This window comes from Dasypus novemcinctus, chromosome 1 (genome assembly GCF_030445035.2).
Source record: "Dasypus novemcinctus isolate mDasNov1 chromosome 1, mDasNov1.1.hap2, whole genome shotgun sequence".
NCBI classification, from domain to species: domain Eukaryota; kingdom Metazoa; phylum Chordata; class Mammalia; order Cingulata; family Dasypodidae; genus Dasypus; species Dasypus novemcinctus.
The window spans coordinates 164,605,777-164,628,663 of record NC_080673.1 but is presented as its reverse complement, the minus strand read 5'-3'; the positions used below and the strand labels follow the sequence as shown (position 1 = coordinate 164,628,663).

Sequence of the window (22,887 nt, the reverse complement as noted above, 5' to 3'; positions counted from 1 at the left end):
TTTTAAGACCAAAAGAGATAATCCACGTGCATGCTTAGAACAGACCTGACACATGGTGAATTCTCAGTAAAATGTAAGCTATACATACTTAGTTTATTTTTTTAAATGCCTGACATAATTCACCAAAATGGTCTTCAGATAGCTAAAGCCTTCACTGATTTTTAATGTACCTTCTTTACTTAAGAATAATCAAAATTAGTAGTGAACTTCAAGTTGCTTCTCATATTGGCAAAATATTTTCTGAGCAATTTTTCTATCAATATGCACTCCTAAATATGCTGATAGTGATAAATTAGGTACTCACTTGCATCCCTTCTTTGTATTCCCTTTTTCTCTCTCTTTTTTTAAAAGATTTATTTATTTTTTTAAAGATTTATTTATTTATTTATTTCCCCTCCCCCCCCAACCCCGGTTGTCGGTTGTCTGTTCTTCTGTGTCTATTTGCTGCGTCTTCTTTGTCCACTTCTGTTATCATCAGCAGCACGGGAATTGTATTCTCTTTTTCTAATCAACTATTTTATAGGTAAACATATCAAATGAACATCTGTATGGGTTCCTTATATCAGGATTGCATATTCCACTGGCAGAAGGGAAAGCAAACTTTTAGGAAGAAGAGACTCCAGGTTTTGCTGTTTCTGGGAAGTTGTGTGGCCTACTTCTGAGGTACTAAGGACGAGCCATGTTCTGTGTGCCTGGGTAAATCTGGCATGATAAGCTGTGTTCAGTGATAAATTGATATGTTTGTGTGACAACAAAACTAATTGTAAAAAGAATTGAAAATGAAGCCACAACTATTTATTTCCAGCAACTGAAATAGTGGGACAAAATAATATTTTTTACAAGGCACAATGTTAACGTTTCAATTTAGCAACAGGATGATCAATGTGCAAGTAGAAAATCTGGGTAGTTTTAAATGACGTTTACTTTCACCTGTCTTGTTCCTTCCTTTCATTTTCTTTTTTCCTTAGGAAAAATCATTGAAAAAATGTATTGCTGAGACAAAAGAAAACTGTAGAACTGTGGGAGTGGGAGGTAAAATTAGAGACTCCAAGGAGAAATTGATAATTAAAGCAATATGGAAAGTGATGGAAGGATGGTATGGGTGGCTTCAGACGCCATCCTGGCCAGCTCATTTTTGGTCCAGCAGAGGCCTTGTGAGTGACGGAACATCTTGCCTGCTAAAAAGGCCTTACATAGAAAAGAGAGCATTCTGGGATGATGGCATTCTCTACCTGGGGACAGGAAGAGATTTAGCATCGCTTCCTTGGTCTCCATCTTATCTCCTGTCTTGTTCCTCTTCAGTCCTTTTTCTCCTCTCTCCACTTCAATCTGCTTCTTCTGCAAACCTGGACGGTCACTTCTCAGATGACAGACCCTCTGTGGCTCCCATGACCTGCCTTTCTTATCCTTCAAGGCCCTCTGTGATCAACCCCTGCCTCCACAGCTTCGTCCTCTGTTGGTGCCTCCTCAGATTTTCTGCTGGAATTCTTCATACACGCCATGTTGTTTCACATCTTCATCCTTTGCTTGGCCTGATTCCTCTGTCCTTTTCCACATCACTTATGATGATTCTTACTTCATTTTTAAAATTTAGCTCTGGTGGCATCTTATCAAAGAAACCTTTCTTGAACCTTCATGTTTACGTAGGGATTTGAACTACCTACATTACTCTGACATGGGTAGGGATTGTTTTTCATTTACGGCTAGGGTGTTGCATCATACATTGTTGCTCAAACTACAATTGAACCTGAACTGAGGGCTAACATGTGTAATTGTGTGGAGTGCAAATTTGAGAGGATTGATTTTAATAATATTTTTACTCATTAGGAATCTTTGGGTTACAAGTGACAGAAAACTTTTTAGCGTAAGCAAAATATTAAATATATTGTCTCGTGTTCCTGAAAAGTCCACAAACAGGTTGGTTTTAGATATGACTTGACTGAATGACTTCCTCAGGGGTCCATCTCTTGGTTTTGCTCATTACTCAGGTCTGGCTGTAGTTTCAGGCTCACTATACCCAACTCTAATCCAGCAGTTGGAATGGTGTTGCTTCTGATAGCGAGCCAATCACTGGCTGAACCTTGGTCACATGCTCCACCCCCTTGAGTCAGGTAGAGTCAGCAATGCCCCAAAACTCTTGGGCTAAGAATATTCTTGCCCTTAGAAAAGGAGTTGATGCTGATTGGCAAAATACAAATGTCTGCTACATGCTGATTATATATATGGAAAGAAATCACATATATTGGGGTCTGAGAGAACCAGTAAACAGCAGGCTCCTACTATCTTAATCTGAAGCCAATTTGAGAAATAGGATTCAAGAGTAAGAGGCATGGCTATCAGAAAACCATCTTTATAATTGGTAAAACTGATGGGAAGACATGGCTAAGCTCTGTGGCCAAAATGCCTTCTTAACACTCTTCCCACCCTAACACAGTATAGAATAGCCACTCCAGTTATAGAAAGAAATGTTGTCCAAGTGGGCAGACCTTTGGCAAATGCACTGGGCATGAAACATCTTGAAATATACATGTTTAAATACTTGGCATTAGTGGTTATAGTCCTGGTTTAGTCAGTTATCTAGAGACCAAAGAAGAAACCACAATAATGACATTCACATCTCTTGCTCTCTTCTCACTACTTGAGCCACAAAAGCTCTAATCAAAGATTTATTATGTACCTACTGTGCGCTATATTTTTCTGGGGGATGTAAAAAGTATAAGCCACAACTCCTGCCTTCAATGAACATTATAATGCATTGAGAATAAAAGGCGTGCGCATGTGAAATATTAAAAAACAACCATGTAACAATAAAAAAAGATGGAGTAGGACTTATATGAGATAACATCTGAATGAGGACAAATTGACAATTTTTAAAAAAGAAGAAATCACTGAAAATTGAGTATTTCATATATGAATTGGTCTTTAGAAACATAAGGAGATAAGGAAGATATAGGTGTGTTTGGGTTCCATTTAGTTTAGAACCAGTTTCTAGCCAGTTTGGCTACAGCTGAAGAAATCTCCAGGTTGGAGGGCAGAAGAGCCAGCAGATTGTAGAGTATCCAGGGAAAACTTGAGAGACAGCAGTACATCTAGTAAAAGGGGGCAATTATGAGAGTGTTATGAACTTTTGAGTAGGACCTGTGCATAGTGAATGCTCAATTTGTACTGAATACTAAAGGAACAATCAACTGGACCTAGTAAGGTCACAATGACAGCAGGACTGCATAGTGATTAAGAGCTGCAATTGTTTATTAGCTGCAAGTCTTTTGACAATGTCATTAATTGCTATGTATCTCAGTTTTCGCATCTGTAAAATGAGTGAAATATTAGTACCTAACTCAAAAAGTTGTGTGGGGATTAAGTGAATTAATATCTATAAAGCTCTGGGAAGAATGCCTGGCATATAACAAGGACTATATAAAGGCTTTCAATGTATTGCTCTTCTCCTTGCCGTTTTGAGCCTGGGGTGTATTCATTTCCTATTGCTGTGTAACAATTTACCATAAAGTTAGTATGTTAAAACAACACTGATTTATTATCTCACCCCTTCTCTAGGTCAGAAATCCGAATATGACATAGCTGGTTTCTCCGCTCAGGGTTTTGCAAGGCTGAAATCAAGTGTTTCCCTGGGATGAATTCTCAATCTGAGCCTCTTCTAAGCCTCTTCTAAGGTCACATGGTTGTTGACCGAATCCATTTCCATGAAGCTATAGAACACATTGCAAGCAGAAGTGCATTTCTCTGATTTCACTGTCTATCAAAAGCTCCCCTGATTAGGTCAGGCCCAACCAGATAATCTTCTGATTGACTTGAAATCAACTGGTTAGTCTCAGAGTCACAGAGTGACTCTATATTCATAGGGTTCACCCTCCTGAAGGGGCAGGGAATGTTTGGGCATGTGCACTGGGGGTGGGATTCTTGGGGTCATTTCAGAATCCTGTCTATCCCACTGGGTAACTGGGAAACACAATTGATTCTTGTTGTTCCTAGTAGACAAGCTCCATAGAGTCACTGCAGACACTGAATTAGGGAATTCTGGCCATTGCTTCTAGGGGACATACAGGATTAGTTTCCTATGAGCCTCTGGTCACATTTTCATCTACCGATCAATTTATAACCTTGCTTTTTGTGTGTTTCTGTTTAAAGACACCTTATGTAATATATGTTGTTGATTCATTAACACTGAACTCATGGCTGACAGCACTATAACCCATGCCTGATGCATGTATTTTCTCTGTAAGGCACAATGCCAGCCTTCTTAGATTCAGGTTATACTAGACAGCACTTCAGCACTATGGTTGAGGGTCATTGTAAACAGCAAAATCACTAACAGAAAGTCCAAAATTGCAAAAAAACAAAAAACAAAAAAAAACCCACAACAGTTGGCATTAAGCAGACCGCAAAAAGGACACTTGTTTACAATATAAGAGCTGAAACAAGAAGGCCTTGTTGAAACTCAACTGGGAACATGCGGGTTGGGCAACTCACATTTTTTGCCACTCTGCACATGTCCGTGAATGTCCGTGAAAACACTGCGAGAATTGACTTGAGAGTTACAAATAAATTTTAGTGAGTAGGCGAATTCATAAAAAGGAATCCACAAATGACGACAATCCACTCTATTATGTTTTCTGTTCATTTTGTCAAATTGTACTTGGGTGAGTATGTAATTCGGCGACCATCACCATTTCAGATCTTCATCACATTGTTCTTAAAATATTCAGATAGATTCATATGGATCTGGATCCTGGAGCAGACCTTTTTCATTCCTGCCCAGTGGTTTTCACTGACTGGTGGGGTCAGGTAGCTCCAACAGAAGTATTTTAACAAGGAGGCCAGTTAGAGACTATAACCAACAAATCTGCTGACTAACCCTGGAGCTCCAAAAGGATGACCCCATATGTGCAATAGCTTCCAGAGTCATTCATTTATTCTTAGTGAATAAACAAGACAAAGACCAGAACCCTCCTTAGCTCTCAGCTGTGCCTGCCGCTCTTCCAGTTCAAAGTCAAATTGTAGCTGCTGGAGAAATTTTCACTATGAGTTAGATCTTTTGTATTATTTCCAAAAGCTTCCCATGCCCTTCTTGTTTGCTTAGAATTCTTTTGATTTAATACAGTTTATGGCCCATAAAGAGGTATTATTCATCAAGACCCACTGATAAAGGATGTACTTTAGAAGATCAATGTTTTTAAAAACTTGGTGAAATGGAAGTAGGGAGTAAAATCTATGTTCTTATCAACTTTGAACCAGAATCTAGGCAATATATGGACAAAGAAACAGTAGGGAGTACCTGGTTTTTGAGCCACTGTTCCCCCACAGGGTGCTAAGTTTGCCTTTTCAGCGGCATTGTATTTGCAGTTTTAAACAAATTGGTCAAAGTAAAGGGGAAGAAAACAAATTTAGCATGATTGTGGATTTAGAAATTTGAGTGTCTGTTTTCTTTGACATTTCCTAACCAAGTATACTTTTACTCCACAGCATGCCATGATTTAGACCTAACTCCAGCTGCTCTAATGACTGGCATCCTTCAAGCAATTTAGGTTGTTAAAGGATAGGGGCTGGTTCATAGAGATAATCTAAGAAATAATGTAGACTTGGAATTGTTTTCTTCTTTTCAGGACAATATCATCTTATTCCTGAGAGGTTGTAAAGAACTTGGCCTTAAAGAATCTCAACTTTTTGACCCGAGTGACCTACAGGATACGTCAAACAGAGTAACAGTCAAGTGAGTAGTGCATGCTTTATGTTGAGGGGGAACCTATTTTTAGTTTGATTTGTAGTTTCCTGAAGATGTTCTAAGAAGAATTGGGCATGACTATCAATGTGAGGGGAGAAATCAAGCTTCCAAAAGAAGATCCATGGGCCTTACTTCCATGCATTGCTTTCATTCTAGTCAAACATATTTTTTTGAAATGCAAAAATCATGCTCATTAGAGTTAGGATTTTAAAGAGAAGGAGGAAAATGTTATGTAAAGCCTAACAGAGAGACAAGAGAGAAATATGCACAGATATCTATGTGTGGTAGACAAAACCCTTTTACTGGCTCCAGTCTGGGCTCTTGGAAGACTGCAAAGTGGGTAAACACATCGAATTCTGTTTATTATATAAGGAAGGCAATAGATTATGGCAAAATCTCTTCTGCATTTACATTTGTAACTGTTTCCTCATATGTGTCAGTGATCAAGTTCTTTGAGCATGGATCACTGGCCATTTGGCTGTTGTTTGGGCCTAAAGAATTCTTGGGGCAGAAAAGGCAGTGCACTTCTCAATAAAGAAATTGGCCATGACCAGAGTAATGAGAAGCAATGGCCTTGTGAGATGGCAAAAATTACTTTACTGTGGTTGAAAAGTTCTTTAGACCCTTCCATTAGCATATAAAACATTTTTCTTCTTAGTCAAACAATATTTGACATGAATATACCTTAATAATAAGCTTAGTTATAAAGATAGGGTCTGAGGATTGGCTACTCTTCTCCTTTTGATTATTTTTGGGGTTGTTTTATCACAGATGGACAGAAAAGGGGGAGAGGGCAAGATTCAGAGCTACTAATTTTATACTAGTTGCCAACGTTAGTTTTAAAAAATGATGCAGAGAAATAATTGGGAGAAAAAAATGGAGTTATTGAATGAAATAAAGTCTGGAGTTTAGATTGTACTTTATGATTCATGACTGGGAATAATCAGCAGCCAGCTAAGATTGATTATCTAAAATTACTTCCCTGCTGTCAATGTATCATTCTTTTAAGATTTTTCATGGAAAATTTTTAGTTAAAAAGTGCAGAAATAACAGGATAAAAAGTAGGATATCTGAATATGGAAACTACCATAAACCTCATCTGAGTCATCACACACTCCATTTATTACTGTACCAAAATCCAACTTCTATAAATTATTGCTCATTTTAGCAAACTGTTTTAGGTCCTGCCTTATCTCACATTTGAAGTTTCATCTAGGTGGCAAGTGACCTGAAACAACAATAATTGTGCAACATCATAGATAATAATTAGTCATGCACACTGTTTGGAGGGCAAAGAAAAGTTCCCTTGATGTTTTGGTAGTTGCATCCTTTTTTTTTTTCCCTTGAGTCTCTTTACATCCACATGTTATGAACTGGGAGAATTTTGAGACCAGTTCAGAAGTCACATCACCCTTATTGCTTATCTACAACAAACTGGGCATCAGGAAATCTGAGTTCTAGCCCTGGATCTGCTGTTCCCAGGGTCTGTAGTCTTAGACAAATTCCTTTGCCTCAGTAGGCCTCTGTGTCATCTATAGAATGGAATTGGAAAGAAAGTCCTCTAACGTATGATTCTAGCTAGAGCTTGCTTAGTGCAGAACTAAGCAGATGAGACAACCACCATCCAAGAAGGAGACTTTAATGCAAAAGCACAGAAAGCAACCTATGGGGGAAAAGTCACTTAGGCCGGTGACATAGGGACATAGTTGCTTCTAATTATAGCAGCAGCTTCCTGTTTTTTCCTGTCCTTTCTCTTTTTCTTTTCTCTGTCCCCTTCACTTCCTTATGCTTTCCTTCCCTTCTGTATCCTTTTAATCAATCTTCCCTTTTGCTTTTCTTCTCTTTATTTTCTTCCCTTTTAAATTCTTCCTTCATTTGAGCAGCATTATTTTCTTTAGGCAATACTTTTCTATCATGTTCCCCATGTCCCTGCCGTTTTTTGGTCATTCATTCAAAAAATATTTACTGGGCAGCTACTATATGTGCATGTTTTAGTTTTCTGGGCTGCTTAAGTAAATATTATGAAATAGGTGGAGTTAAACAATGGGAATTTATTTGCTCCTGGTTTTGAGACTAAGAGAAAGTCCAAATTAAGGTGATGCTTTCTTCCCAAAGCCTGGCATTCTGGCCTGATTGCCAGCAATCCTTGGTTCCTCTGTCACATGAAAGGTCTTACCTGACCTCTCTGTTCTGTTGAATTTCAGCTTCTAGCTTCCTGTGATTTTCCCTCTCTCTCTCTGAATTACCTCTTGCTTTTAAAGGACTCCAGTAATAGTAGTAAGACCCGTCTTGATTGGGCTGGGCCACACCTTAACTGAAGTAACATCATCAAAAGGTCCTACTTACAATGGGTTCACACCCACGGAAATGGCTTAGATTTAAGAATATGTTTTTTCTGGGGTGTAGACAGCCCCAGACCACAGATACTTCCTAGTCAGTAGAGAAATGGAGCAAACGAGGTAACCAAGCACCCTAGCTCCCGTGGAATTGGTGCTCCACTGTAAAGAAATGAGAAGTAGTGTATAAAGAAGATCATCACAGGAAGTGATAAGTACTGAAAATAAAATAAGATGGAGTGACTTAAAAGATAGTGACCGGGCCAGGAGAGGTCAGGGACGGCCTCTCTGAAAAGGTGGGCCTTGAGCTGAGGTCGGAGACTTGACTTGGAAGCAGGAACCAGCCACACACAGGTCTGGAGTGTGTTCAGGGCAGAGGAAGAACAGTTGAAAGGCTGGAGGAGTGGAACAAGCTTGATGTCTAAAAGAAAAGGAAAAGTCAGCAGTGGAAGGATAATGAGCAGGGAGGAATGTGAGAGGAGGGGCGGTCCACGGCATTTTCGGATCTTGCACTTTTATTTAAAAATTAGGCCATATATTCATTCACAGTATTTAAAAAGTTGTTTCTAGTATTATTGAAGATTGGGACATGAGTAAGCTATCTGCTTCACAACATTTTTGAAATTGATGGTAGCTTAATCTGGCGTTGTACAGGGGATATTTGTGACATATAGATTTTATAGCAATGGTAGATTAAAGTAAAACTGCTATATTTTTCCAGTTGCCCCTCTGAGAGTAGAGAAGAACTTCAGTAAAGATGGAGATTTTTCCATTGACACCAATCCATAGCACAAGCAATAATGTACAGAGGTAGATCCCACAGGAGAATGTTGATGTTTTTCTGAAATTGTCTTTTAAAAATATTCTTTAGTTCAGCTTTTATTGTAGGTAATTTTTCCTACATTTTTTGAGAAGTAACTTGAGTAGACACCCCCACCCCCAAAGAGGAGAAAGCCTGCAAATGATTACTGCATGTGTAATGTAGTGAACTCTACCTGTAATGGATTCCAGACAACCTCAATGGGATATGAAAGCATAATCCAGAAGGGCATGCAGAAAATATCATTCCAGGAAATCAAAGCAATTGGATGAAAAAGTGGAAACGCTGTGAATTGCTCCTGAATATGTCTCTGTAAAAATTTGGAAGCATTTTCATGTAACTGATGGTCATGTAGAAATCATTTAAAGATTTTGTGAACTCCTACTATGTGCCAAGTATGATTTGTAGAACTGGGCCACAATGTAGTCAATGAAACATTATTGTCAATGAAGAAAAGTTTCATGTTCCCTATTCTTCACTTGTTTTTCATAAAAATTTCAAAATCTTTATATTTTTGTTTTTATCTTTTTTCGTTGAATTTAAAAAATTCTAGCAAATATCTTATTAGATAATGGTATTGGTATACCCCTTTTTCCATTAAAAAGGGGAAACATCAAGAGATTCTCTTACTCAAATCCAAACTGGACCAATGCGTTTTTTCAATTCAAATCTCTGCTTCTCAGTCTATCTCCTTATTGCACTGTTGGTATCTATTCCCTCAAAGCTCAATTAATTTAAAATTATTCACCTATTCATTAATATGTACGTTGGGTCAGAGTATGTCACAATGAAATAATCATGGTCTAAATACTTGAAGGAATTCTTGACTTGTTCATATGATAGAGTTACATTTCGCTCCCCCTGTTAATTATGTTACAATGGAAAAAGAAACAGTACAGTTATTTTTGCTTATATTTATTACTTCACATGTTAAAGAAACCTTAGAATAATTTTAGAGAATTTCTTATGTTTCAGTGTATGAATATTTAAAAGATACCACCAAATACCTTTCTTGGTTGTACTTGAGAATACATATTTCTGTATATTTGAGAATACACATGTGTATATTCAAACAGACATGCAAACATCTTTGCCTACTTAGGGCTAATTCCAAACACTACTTTATGTCCCTAGCAGGAAAGAACAAATATCTGGATAATACTACTGCTTGTACATCTATTTTCAGGTCTGTTTAAGTAAGGTTTCAGATCTTTGCTGAAAGTAGTTGCACGAAGAATATTTTGGAAATGCAGCCAGAGTTCAATTTGACAGTGGTCTATAATCAAGGCAGAATCTCATTTTACCAATTTAGTTTTTGAGGGTACAAGTATAAACAGTCCTAGTTTTAAATGGAATTCTTCGTTCTCCAGACAGTACAGAGCATGTACCCCATGGTACAATGTGGAACTTCAATCCCACATTGCCCTTCTACATTTTGCTTTCTAAATAATTTTATTCAATAACTGAAATCACCAATCACAGACCTTGGGAAAGAAATATCCTCCCGAGTTCATTAAATTTGTTAGCTTCAAGTACATCTTAGAGAGGTTTAAAGTAAGATCTCATGGTGAAGAAATTGCTATTCTGATAATATTTTCTTCTCCTTTTCCTGTAACTAGGAGCCTTGACTATAGTAGGAAGCTGAAAAATGTAAGTGTTTTACATTTACTTTGCAAACTTTTGTCTTTCTGATTTTGATGGTTCAGGTTTAAATTTTAGATCATGAGTTCAATGTCTTGGGTGCTCTCATATGCCTTGCTGGAGAGACCTTCTTAGAAAACAAGTATTTGTGTCTCTGATGGAATAATTAATGGCTGTGATAGAAGTAAAATTAGGAGATTGGGTGGGGGGGGATTCTCTTTAATTAGGTAAGTACTCAATTCAGAAACAAATGAAAGCTTGTGCTCTGTTTGAGATTTGGTTTCTTAAACACAAAATGATCTGTCTCAGCATCTAGCATTAGTCCCTTTCCGTGGGAAGGCACAGATGGGATTATTAAATTAAGCAGTTGGGCAGATTGTTTTAGGGGAAAGATTAGCATTATATGAATAGTATTGACTGTCATGGGCCTGAAGTTTTTGTATTTTGTTTTCCTATTAATCGTTGATTCTTATTAGTACTTTCCAAGATTAACACTTTGTAGTTAGGTCTTATTTTCAAAAGGGAAGTATTTTAGTGCTCTTTTAATTTAAAGTTAAACTGAAGAATGTAAGTAATGACCTTTTGCATATAAAATAGAAAATTTGGCTGTGATTTCTTTCTGTTTTTTGGTCTGTTTGTTTCCAGGATACTATTGCATTTGATTAGCATTCTCTTTCTTAACTTTTTTTCCTTCCTCTGTAAAGCTAGAGATATATACCATATTTCGTCATACTATTTTGAACAAATCAGAAAACCTTTCTTCTAAAAAAAAAAAAAAAGACATTGTTCTATCTTCCATTCTTTCATTATACTTTTCAAGATAGCCTCATTATTTTATGATCATAGTTAATGCCCTATCATTTGGAATAGTCTGTTTTCTGGAAATTTATTTGTAAGCCATCAATTAAAAAAGACTTTCTGGAAGTTTTGAAGGGTTCATGAAGTAAAGTTTTACCATAGAGGTAGAAAAGCAAATCACACCATAGTCTTGATGCACATATTTTGGGCCTGTTGCCATTGGGAACCATGAATACATAGCATTTGTCCAAAGCATTTTCCGGCTTAGCAAGTAGAGGGAGGCACAATAAGTGCTTCCCAGCATGGCTGAAGCAATACAACTGAAAGTGACAGTAAAATAATAGCCTTAGCTTTTACATAGGCTTTAGACCCCTATAATTCGGGGATTTCTTTGTTCGTTTTTTGGTTTTTTGTTTTTTGAGGTACTGGGGCCCAGAGATTGAACCCGGGACCTCATATTTGGGAAGCCAGCGCGCAACCACTGAGCCACATCAGTTCCCCTGAGTTGCTTTTTTTGTTTGTTTTGCTTGTTGTTTGTTTTTATGTTTTATTTGGAGGCACCAGGGACCTAACCTGGAAACTCCCATGTGGGAAGCAGGCACTCAACCGCCTGAGCCACATCCGCTCCCTATAATTAAATTTTAAGGGGCTCATTTTTGGCTCTCTCCTGCTGGGTTATGTAGAAAAGTCAAAGTAAAGAGCATTTGCTTTTGTGGACAGCTTCTTTGGAAAGGCAGAACAAAATTAACTTAGAACTATAGCTTCACGCCATTGGGTCATCATAGACATTCTTAAACAGTCCAGGTTGTTTAAATTGATAGCAACACTTTTTTAAGACTAAAAATTTCCCATTTCAAATGAATGGGGGTCTATAACCCAAAGCTAGGTATCTCTGGGTGTTATTCTTCACTGCATTGCTTTCTTCTGATTTAATTAGATATAATTGTGTTGAGCCTGTGTTTGGAATCACTAATCATTATCACTCCTTTGAGATTTTTACCATTGATCTTAGCAGTACCCTATGTGCCCACAAGTAGAAATTATAAACATTCAAAAGGAATTGACCGTCTGTTCCATTGCTCATCTGGGTAGAGCTTCCAAAGAGTTTCTGAAAAATTTCGATGCCTAATTGTGAAACTGTTACATGGAAATAATAACAGAGAATTTGTTTTCTTGATGTCTTATAGATCACTTTCTCACAACCTAACTTTTCTTAAAACTCGACGCATGTTAACTACTGAATCAAACTTGTGTTGACTGATATAGCATGGGGATCTTATTAAAATGATTTTACACTTAATGGATACCTCATGGATGTGGTTTTTGTAAATCAGTGCTGGATATTCTTTCCTTCCTGCTTTCTTGTTAGGGAGCACTACTGATTCCTTAGTTTAAAAGTAATTCTTGAGGGAAAAATCTCCTGCTCTTGTGCATTGTTTTGTCCAACAGGTATTAGTGACCATTTACTGGCTGGGAAAAGCAGCAAATAGCTGTGCATCCTATAGTGGAACAACGCTGAACCTGAAGGAGTTTGAAGGACTGTTGGCTCAGATGAGGAAGGTAACTTGGATTTTCTTCTTTATCCCATGAGGTTTAGGCCAGGTGGGAAAGCAACTCATTTGCTTGCTTTTAAGATCATTAGGGTTCCACTTAGTGGGATTGCACAGCCTAGAAATCCCTGACAGTCAAGGAAACTACCACTTGCCTTACCGCTGACGTCTCTGCCACGTGCAACCCACACCTACCTGAACTTTTATACCCTTTGAAGAGTGGGAGACCTGAGCCCCATTCAATTTTAATTCTAAATGAGCAAACTCCATCGGTCAGTATATGGCTTTGAATACCAGAAAGCTCAGTGCTTGTTTTCTTGGGGGAATAATGCTTGAATAAAACAATGCAGTATTCTACAAAAGTGAAGACTTGTTCTGCACTTTCGTCCTAAAGGTCACTTCATTCACCCGTCAGGACCTTGGCGTGGGTGAGGTCATGCCAGCCTAGCTGTCTCCTGGGCATCATTCCTGGACAGGCTCTGATACATTAGAAGCATTCTGTTCTCAGATGTTTATTTTATGGCTATTGTGTTTGAATGACCTGGAAATTTGGAAAACATTTTTTACAACATTAAAGACTTTATTTGTTTACATTAATTATGAGAGAGACTTCCTTAAGGTTGGAATTTGTAAAAGAAACAGTGGAATTCTTTGTGTGTCCCTGCCTGTGTGTTTCATTTCATGATTCAACAGTATACAGTAACTCATGTGAGTATTGGTATATAGTGTTACCCAGGAGTAGCCCCACCCGAATTAGGCTTAATGAACAGGTAGGGAAACGGACTTTGGCCCAGTGGTTAGGGCGTCTGTCTACCATATGGGAGGTCCGCGGTTCAAACCCCGGGCCTCCTTGACCCATGTGGAGCTGGCCATGCGCAGTGCTGATGCGCGCAAGGAGTGCTGTGCCACACAAGGGACAGTGTCCCCCGCGTGGGGGAGCCCCACGTGCAAGGAGTGCGCCCGTGAGGAGAGCCGCCCAGCGCGAAAGAAAGAGCAGCCTGCCCAGGAATGGCGCCGCCCACACTTCCCGTGCCGCTGATGACAACAGAAGCGGACAAAGAAACAAGATGCAGCAAATAGACACCAAGAACAGACAACCAGGGGAAGGGGGGAAATTAAATAAATAAATAAATCTTTAAAAAAAAAAAAATGAACAGGTAAAGCTCATTTGTAATCAGTAGCATCCATGAGTTTTTACAGCACAAATATTTAAGGTCTTTCATTTCCTCATTTCTCTGACATGTGAAATGAGTGAACTGAGACCTCATTGACAGGCATTTAGTGTTTTACTGTTTTTCTTTTAACACTGAAAGTAAGAATTTGTTCCAACTTTCTAATAATATATTCTTCTTGGCTTAAATGAAAGTTGATAGTCATATGAGATCGCCATATTCGCCTACAGCCTCTTTGGCTCACATATTTATAAATGGACAAGGCTTTCACATTGGTTGTAATGCATATAAACCAAGTCATTTAGGCTAAATTCCTTAAAAATAAACACAGTTAAACCCAACACATTGTTTCCCTGTCTGAACTCTTATTTGCCATTTAATTTTTCATCTAACTCTATGAGAATTTACAAAGGAGATTTCCAGTCTAAATTGGTGAAGTCTTAATGTTTACTATTTTTGTTTAATTTGGCCTTGAATAATGGTAGATGTTGGTGGATTGTCTTGGGGACGATTTAAAAGCTTTGCTTTACAGTTACCCCACTGGACTCAGTTGGAGTTTGATTTACACTCATTTTGGACATTTCTTACGTACTCATCCAGCTCCTCTACAGTCTGAGCAGGTGTTGGTTCCTTCCATTTCTTAGCTTCCTCCTCTAGTGAGACAGTTAGGTACTTCAGCTGCCATGACCTGTTTTTGTCAACTGCTGTTGTTACCCTTTTTAAAGAATATAGGCAACATCATGCACAATGGAGTAGTTAGTATCACTGGGAAAAGCATTGATTTTAACTAAAATGTCCAGCAATGGTACTCTCTTACCTCCCTAGAGAGGAGTGAATGACCTGAACTTCACTGGTCTATCCAAGCACCTGCAGATATTAGTTTTATTTATATTATATAATGTCTCCATTTTATCAGTTAGGATTGCATTCAGCTGGGAAATGCAGAAAACTCAGAATAACAGGGGCTTAAATAAGATAGAATTTTATTTCTCACATATATAAATGAGATCTGGAGGTGAAAAGTCCAGCTAGTGTTGGGGTTCCATGGTCATCAGGGACCCAGGCTCCTTCAGTCCTTGTACTCCACCATTCTTCACCCATGGCATCTCATCTTCTGGTCCAAGATGGCTGCTCAAGCTCTAGTCATCATGTCTGTATTCAAGCCATGAAAAAGAAGGAACAGGAAGAAGATGGGCCCATGACCTTCCTTGAAACACTTTTCTAGGAAGACATACACTACATCTCCTCTTAAATCTCAGTGTGACCTGAACTTGTTCACATGTTCACAGCTGACTGCAAGGACAGACTTGGAACAAGTAGGCTTTATCCCAACAGAATGATGTGGGTGGTTTTATGAAGGAAAAGTGGAGAATAGCTATGGAGGGCTAACTAGAATCTCCTGTGTACATACAAAGGCTGAAATAGGAAATTAAAATATTTTCTTTCACAATGAGGGTCAGCAGAAAAATTTTATATTCATTTTTCTAGTAGGAGAAATGTGCGTAAGATGAAGGGTGTTACCAGAAGAAGAGGATAAAGAGCTGGAGCCTGATGCGCAAATACAACCAAGACCTCTGCCTAAAAGAGCCTCCATCAATTCCTGTTCACCTGCCTCATCGCTTACCATCCAGCTTTGTAGTGCATTTATATGTTTTCCTGTTTAGAAACAGGAACCTGAGGTCCATGAGGACAGGGCATTTGTCAGTTTTGTATGATGATGTGTCCCCAGCACCGGAACAGTGCCAGGCACAAAGAAAACACTCAGTAAATATTTGTGGAAGAAGTAACTTCCATACCCAGAGTGTAGTGGGTGGAGAATGGGTGATCAACTTTAAAGCACCCTGTAAATGACAAAGGAAACAGAAAACACTGAGTGGTAAAACAGAGGCATCTGGAGTTTCTCAGATACCTCTAGGTATCCACCCAGGCTGGTTCTCATTTTCTCTGACAAAGGAGGCAGGAAGAGGACAAGTGAGTGAAATAACTCAACATTTTCATGGAAGCTGGTAGTTCTCACCCACTTCATTAATACACTTATACTAGTACAGTTAACTAACAGCACAGTGGACTGTTTGAATCTGTGTCCTTCCCTGAAGTATTGTTCTTTGTTAAAGCCAGAAAACTACTGGGTAACTAGGTAAAAAAACACAGGCAAGATAATTAGATTCCAAGAAAGGAGAATTGATTCTGTTAGCCTTTGTGTTGGTTTATATCTCCTACTTGCCCCTAAAAGCTTAACTTTACGTGACCAGAACACACAATATGGTTATGGAGCCAACGAAATTGTCCATGAGTTGATGTCTACACTTCTTTTCTGGTTGAAGAACCAGCCTCTTGCTTCGCCCCAAGGTTCCTGGGGGATCAGCGTGGCCAAGGATGGCTTCAGTGACCTTGCTTTCACTTTTCAAACCGACCTTGCCATTCAGCTTCCAGCACGTGCACTTGACCCACAGATTTATTCTTTACTTTCTGTGTAGTCATGAACATAACAGACTTGCTGGTTTTTTGTTTGTTTGTTTTTTTAAGATTTATTTCTTTATTTCTCCCCTTCCTCCTCCCCCTGCCCTTGGTTGTCTGCTCTCTGTGTCCATTTGCTGTGTGTTCTTCTTTGTCTGCTTGTATTCTCATTAGGCGGCTCTGGGAACCAATCCTGGGACCTTCTGGCGTGGGAGAGAGGTGATCATTCTCTTGCACCACCTCAGCTCCCTGGTCTGCTACATCTTCCTGTTGTCTCTCCTCTGTGTCTCTTGTTGCATCATCTTGCTGCCAGCTCTCCATGTCGGCTGGCACTCTTGCGGGGTGGCACTCCTGCGTGGGCCAGCACTCCACGTGGGACAGCTTGCCTTCATCAAGAGGCCCTGGGCATTGAACCCTGGACCTTCTGTATGATAAATGGGAGCCCAACTGCTTGAGCCACATCCGTTTCCTTGGACTTGGCTGTTTTTAAGTCCCATAACTAGCTGAAGCTCTTCTTTCTATTCTATAGTTTGTAGGGTGGGGATGGGAGAAACATTTTGGCCTTTGGGGAGCCTTTCTGATGTGATTTTCTTCAAAATCCAATTTTGTAGTGGTGTGCCAAGCACCTTGTAGCTGTGACCATTCTAAATGTGACCAGTGGTCCAGTTCCCTGAGGGTCAGCCCTTTTGATGGAAAATTGGCACCATGGTATATAAATGAACAAGGAAAAAGAAGAGTACCAGTGTGTATTTAAGTTTGGGTATCTAATTGCCTTGTTAAATTTGATATGATTTATATATTGACATTTACATACCAGAGTGAATATACAGTATAATCGTAATTATAACCATAACTAACACCCTTAGAGCACTTATTATGCACCAGGCATATTTCTTAATGAATCCCATGTATTAACACATCTAATGCTCCAAGGAACCCTGTGAGATAGGCACTATCTATTACTATTAGCCCCATTTTACAGATGAGAGAACTAAGACCTGGAGGGGTGAAGTAACTTACCTAAGGCCATACAGCTGTAAGTGGTGTAGCCAGCATTTATACCGAGCTTTGGATACCGTGCTCTTAAACACTACCCTGCACTGCCTCTTGTGTTATTTATCATTTGTTTGGTGATGTAGATGCAGTCAGCATTTTGCTAAGGAACAGTGTCAAGGTTCGCATCCTCGACAGGCTAAGGAGGCAGCCACTGTTGAGTAGTGGAGGTCGTGATGCTGATGGGCAGCTGTGATGGTACCAAACGTGATAGAAAGTTTTCATGTTTTATCATTTGGGCTTTGAAGACAGGGTCCTATATTGGAATCCCAGCTGTGGCACTTAAATGTGTCTTCTCAGTCAAGTTACCAACTTCCCTGAGCCTCATTTTTCTCATTTATCAAATGGAAATAATGGTAACCACATCACTGGATGGTTATACAAACAGCATCAAAAGCAGTTCCAGATACTTAGTAAGTGCACAATAAAAGTGACCTGTAATTTTAGCCATTTTGCCTATTCTCAGAGAAATAATCCAAGATAACCCATTGACTTTCCAAAGAAACTGAGAAGTCACATCCAACTTAGATGTACACTTTTTGTTGAGTCATGAGTTCTCCCTTTTTAAGCTTATTGGGCCAGGCTTTCATTCAAAGTCCTGGCTAAGTTTTTTTTTTTTCTTTTCCTTTCTCCCCCCAAACTCACCCTCCCGTTGTCTGCTCTCTGTGTCCATTTGCTGCATGTTCTTCTTTGTCCACTTCTGTTGTTGTCAGTGGCACAGGAATCTATGTTTGTTTTTGTTGCATCATCTTGTGTGTCAGCTCTCCGTGTGTGCAGCACCATTCCTGGGCAGGCTGCACTTTCTTTTGCACTGGGCGGCTCTCCTTATGGGGCATACTCCTTGCACGTGGGGCTCCCCTACGCGGGGACACCCCTGTGTGGCACGGCACTCCTTGCACGCATCAGCCTGTGCATGGGCCAGCTCCACACGGGTCAAGGAGGCCCGGGGTTTGAACCGCGGACCTCTCATGTGGTAGACGGATGCCCTATCCACTGGTCCAAAGCCACTTCCCTCCTGGTTAACTTTTGACCTACAAGTAAACTACCTTAATTTCCATAACTGGAATTTCAGCCTTCCTCTGGAGGTGGGTAACTCAGCAGTTCCCACCAGGGCAATTTGACAACCTCTCCTTCAGGAGTGCTCAGTCACATCCACTGTGAGGTGGACGCAGGGCACTTGCTCTCAGCCCTCTCCTCCTCCCCTCATCTTCTCCCTTCTCATGATGTGAGCCTATTGCCTTCTGAATGACAGCCACACAGTTCCCCTAAAGTGCATCCTATTACCAAGTAAATCAGAGGATCGGACTATCATTGATAAAAGCAGCAGAGAAGTTGCTTCTTGCCCAGGCATTTTGCTCCAGTGGACATAGTAAGCCATTTAGGACCTCTTTGAGAATTTCTAACATGGAGAATATCTCTTTCTTTTTCCTTTCTCTTAAGAATGCAGAGGGGACTTCCTCAACATCCCAGGAAATCTGCAGTTTGATGTTTCAGTCTTTTCAGATGAGAACATGCCTCCCTGCCAGGGTCATCCACAACCCTGACTTTAAGCGACAGTCTGGGGAAGATTAAATTGAGGTTTATCTTTGAGTGACTGGAGTTATTTTTGTTTTCCTCAGCCAGGACTATTATAATTAATGCTAAGACACTGGCGGGAACAAGGCTTTTATTATAATAAGAGGGTGAGGATGGCTTTGACTGACCTTTCTTCTGCTGGAGTTTCAGTGTTTTAGTATGTGCTGCTTGTGCTGGAAAGAATTTATAATCACAGGCTGTCAAAGACAGCCATTGTTCTCACTGCTCTGAACATGTGGGTCAGCCACAAGTGCTTTCAGCTCCCCTTGCGCCAAGAGCTGGCCGAGAGCAGAGAGCATGCCTGGATTCTTCTGAGACATCAGGAAAAGCATTTTGCATATTTTTCATTGGATTTTTTTTTTTTTTTTTTTACTTTCTTGCCTCAGAAAGACAGCTTCTTTCAGAGCAGGAATTTCCCTTCAAGGTAGAAGGAGATGGAAGCCTGCTGCTCCAGGATTTTATGGACCTGACTCTGCTGCAAAAACAAATGCTTGTATGCATTTGCCAGAGAGCATAGACAGGGGCAGTTGTACAGCTAAACTTGGGGCTCATTCCCAGAACAGAGATGCAATTATGGATTCCGAAAAATGGGCCAAGGTTAAGGTTTTAGTTTTTTGTTTTTGTTTTCTTCTGTCGTTGTATTCTTGTGACGCCCAACTTTGTGATCTTTATTCTTAATTCTTTTGATTGCTTTAAAAAAAAAGACAAAAAACAAAAACCAGAGTACGGCAGGAATGCCCTGAGGATTTTAAAAAAATGTTGTGTGTGATATTCTCATTGGCAAAGTCGCAGCAGGGAAGGGTAGAATGATGGAAAGATGACTTGAAGAAAATTATCGATCCTGTAACTGATCACCACAACCTTCCCAAACTGATGCATTATGCAGGGTTTATTGTAGACCAAAACCCTTGCTAGCCTATCGTTGGCTCTTTGTCTGTTGCAGTAATGTTTGTAATCCTTTTTTGCTTTCCTTTATTTTGGGGGCAGGAGGCTGATGACATTGAGAGTCCTAAACGAAATATCCGAGACAGTGGCTACATTGACTGCTGGGATTCGGAGCGCAGCGATTCCCTTTCTCCGCCCCGGCACGGCAGAGATGACTCCTTCGACAGCCTGGATTCCTTTGGCTCCCGTTCCCGGCAGACACCTTCCCCAGATGTAGTCCTCAGGGGAAGCAGCGATGGTAGGTTGAACTGCACATCTCAGAATTAAACGTTGTCACGGGCTGCACTTTGACCGGCTGAAGGATTGAGAAGGCTCTGGGCAGGCGGACCTGGAATCCACCTTGCCAGGAGCTGGTCCCTCTAGAGACTGGTAGAAGGAGAGTTTCTTAACAAGTTTTGGTTGGCTCTGCCAGCAGTTTGTTGGAGCATTGCCTCTGTGAGCATATCTTTAATTGGAAAATGTGTTACATCATCCCTCCCTTGCTCTCAGTGAAGCAAGACGCTGTGCGGACCGTCAACTCATAAACTGTGTTGAAGGCTTATATCCTCCAGGTACGAGGAGGGGAAATGTTTAAGTGAGTCCCACACTGTCTAAGTGAAAATGGATCCACTTCCAGCAAACTGGTAACGTGCTCCACACACTTAGGAAAGATCCAAGGCCGAGGACTGTGAAATTTTGGCTCAGTTATGGGGCAGTGTCTTTGATGTTTATGATACCTGACAGGTTGACTAGAGCCATGCAGGTGGCCATTAAAGTATAGGACAGAGCCTGGCCCGTCTGTCTTTGTTCTAAGGCTGGGTTTGATTTAAATCCTGTTGGTTTTATATCACCTGTAAGGAATGATCATTTTTTTCTTCACAAAAATGTATGGTCATGCAACCTGATATAAACTTAATGCATCTTTTTCAGGAGCTATTTACCATACGCATCTTGAGCCTTTTATACATTTAGGAAGGGAAGATGGCTTGGTTCTGCATGTGAAAACTTGCAGAAAGACATAAAACTGGTGGGGAATTTTTTATTTGTTTCTAACTTTTTCTGTATTGCTAATGGATACTAATATTTCTGGAGACCAAAGTCTACTGCCTAAACCAAACCTATCTTTTATAGAAAAAAAGATCCCTTTCAGCAATCAAGTTTTATTACTATGTACATCCATGGGTTGAGTATTTAATATGTCCAGTTACTGGATTAATCAGTCCACATAGAGTATCTCATCTAGTACTCAGCCAGAGTCTAGAGATACTCATATAGTACCACCTAGTTCTACCACAGAGCTATGAGACACTGTTTTTTTATCCTTAAAGAGATTAAGTAATAGTTTCAACATCTATAAGTGACAAAAAAGCACCATGAGTAAATAGTGTAACAATGTCAGAATCAAGAAGTGTAAGTCCAAAACATAGGTTCTTAAGCTTATTTACCCACACTTCTTTCTCTAGGTCTGAGATTTTCATTCTAGAATGACTGAACTGATGGTTTACTTTAGTACTTAAACTTTCCAACAAATAAGAAACCACATAGTATTTGACTCCTAAAGAATTCCACAGCCCATTGTGAACCACTTGAAAAACATTTCTGAAATTTCTTATGACATCTTAAATACCGCCACAGTATTAGAAATTACAATACCAGTCCATGATCTAATTAAATTTTAGCATAACCCAAAAGTAGATTTACATTTACAAGTTGTATCTTAGCCAAAATATTTAGTCTAGCTTTCTCTTTTTACAGATTTACTTATTTATTTCTCTCTCCTTTCCTCCCCCCACCCACCCCCCCGGTTGTCTGTTCTTTCTGTGTCTATTTGCTATGTGTTCTTTGTCCACTTCTGTTGTTGTCAGCGGCGTGGGAATCTGTGTTTCTTTTTGTTGTGTCATCTTGCTGTGTCAGCTCTCCATGTGTGCGACACCATTCCCGGGCAGGCTGAACTTTCTTTCACGCTGGGCGGCTCTCCTTATGGGGCGCACTCCTTGCGCGTGGGGCTCCCCTACGTGGGGACACCCCTGCATGGTACAGCACTCCTTGTGCGCATCAGCACTGCACATGGGCCAGCTCCACACGGGTCAAGGAGGCCCGGGGTTTGAACCTTGGACCTCCCATGTGGTAGACGGACGCCCTAACCACTGGGCCAAGTCCGCTTCCCAGTCTAGCTTATTTTGAATCTTAAAAAATTATTAGAGTTTGTTCACACTGGTTTTTTTTAAAAATCACTATTAATGTGGACCCTTTATTTACTGTGACATCAGCTTGAAAGGGTAAGAAATCATAATCAACCTTATCTTGAAGGGGTCTGAGATGGTGATTATTAACATTGTACTGATATATAATATATATATATTTGCAGCAAGTAAGATTGATAAGATAGTCTTTTAATAAATGCTTTTATCATCTAAGGAATAACATTAAATTGAGTTCTCCAAAACACTCTCCTCAAAAGGGCACCTTGCATACAAATTTCACCAATGAACTGACACTTTAAGTTGTAAACTAATCAAGAACTAATGAGGTTTTAAAAGAAAAACGTTTTAAATCTGCCTAAATGAAAAAATATGTGTTATAATTTTAGCCAAATAGATGTTGGATTTCATAAGAATCTATGGTATGTTTTTAAAGATGATGCTAATTAAGGAGATTCCTCGTCCTAATAACCACTTGCAAATTGGAAAAACATTTTGTTAAGTCTTGGAAATTTGTTTCCTGGGACTCACAATCAATTAAAGAAAGTCTTACCATGACATGCTCCAAAATTCAGTCTGAGTCAAAATGGAGAGTTTTCACTTTATTATCATTAAGATCC

At 39.7% G+C, this 22,887-nt stretch overlaps 1 protein-coding gene across 14 annotated transcripts in view; it reads left to right on the top strand.

Moving 5' to 3' along the window:
* Positions 1 to 22,887, top strand: part of LIMCH1 (LIM and calponin homology domains 1) — a 397,989-nt gene that overhangs the window by 291,134 nt on the left and 83,968 nt on the right. For all 14 annotated transcript variants that reach the window (XM_058299328.2, XM_071216751.1, XM_071216737.1 and 11 more), the window contains exons 4-7: positions 5,622 to 5,728; positions 10,516 to 10,546; positions 12,785 to 12,895; positions 20,130 to 20,325. In XM_058299328.2, the coding sequence (XP_058155311.1) occupies positions 5,622 to 5,728; positions 10,516 to 10,546; positions 12,785 to 12,895; positions 20,130 to 20,325 (445 nt within the window). The remainder of the gene's footprint in view (positions 1 to 5,621; positions 5,729 to 10,515; positions 10,547 to 12,784; positions 12,896 to 20,129; positions 20,326 to 22,887) is intronic.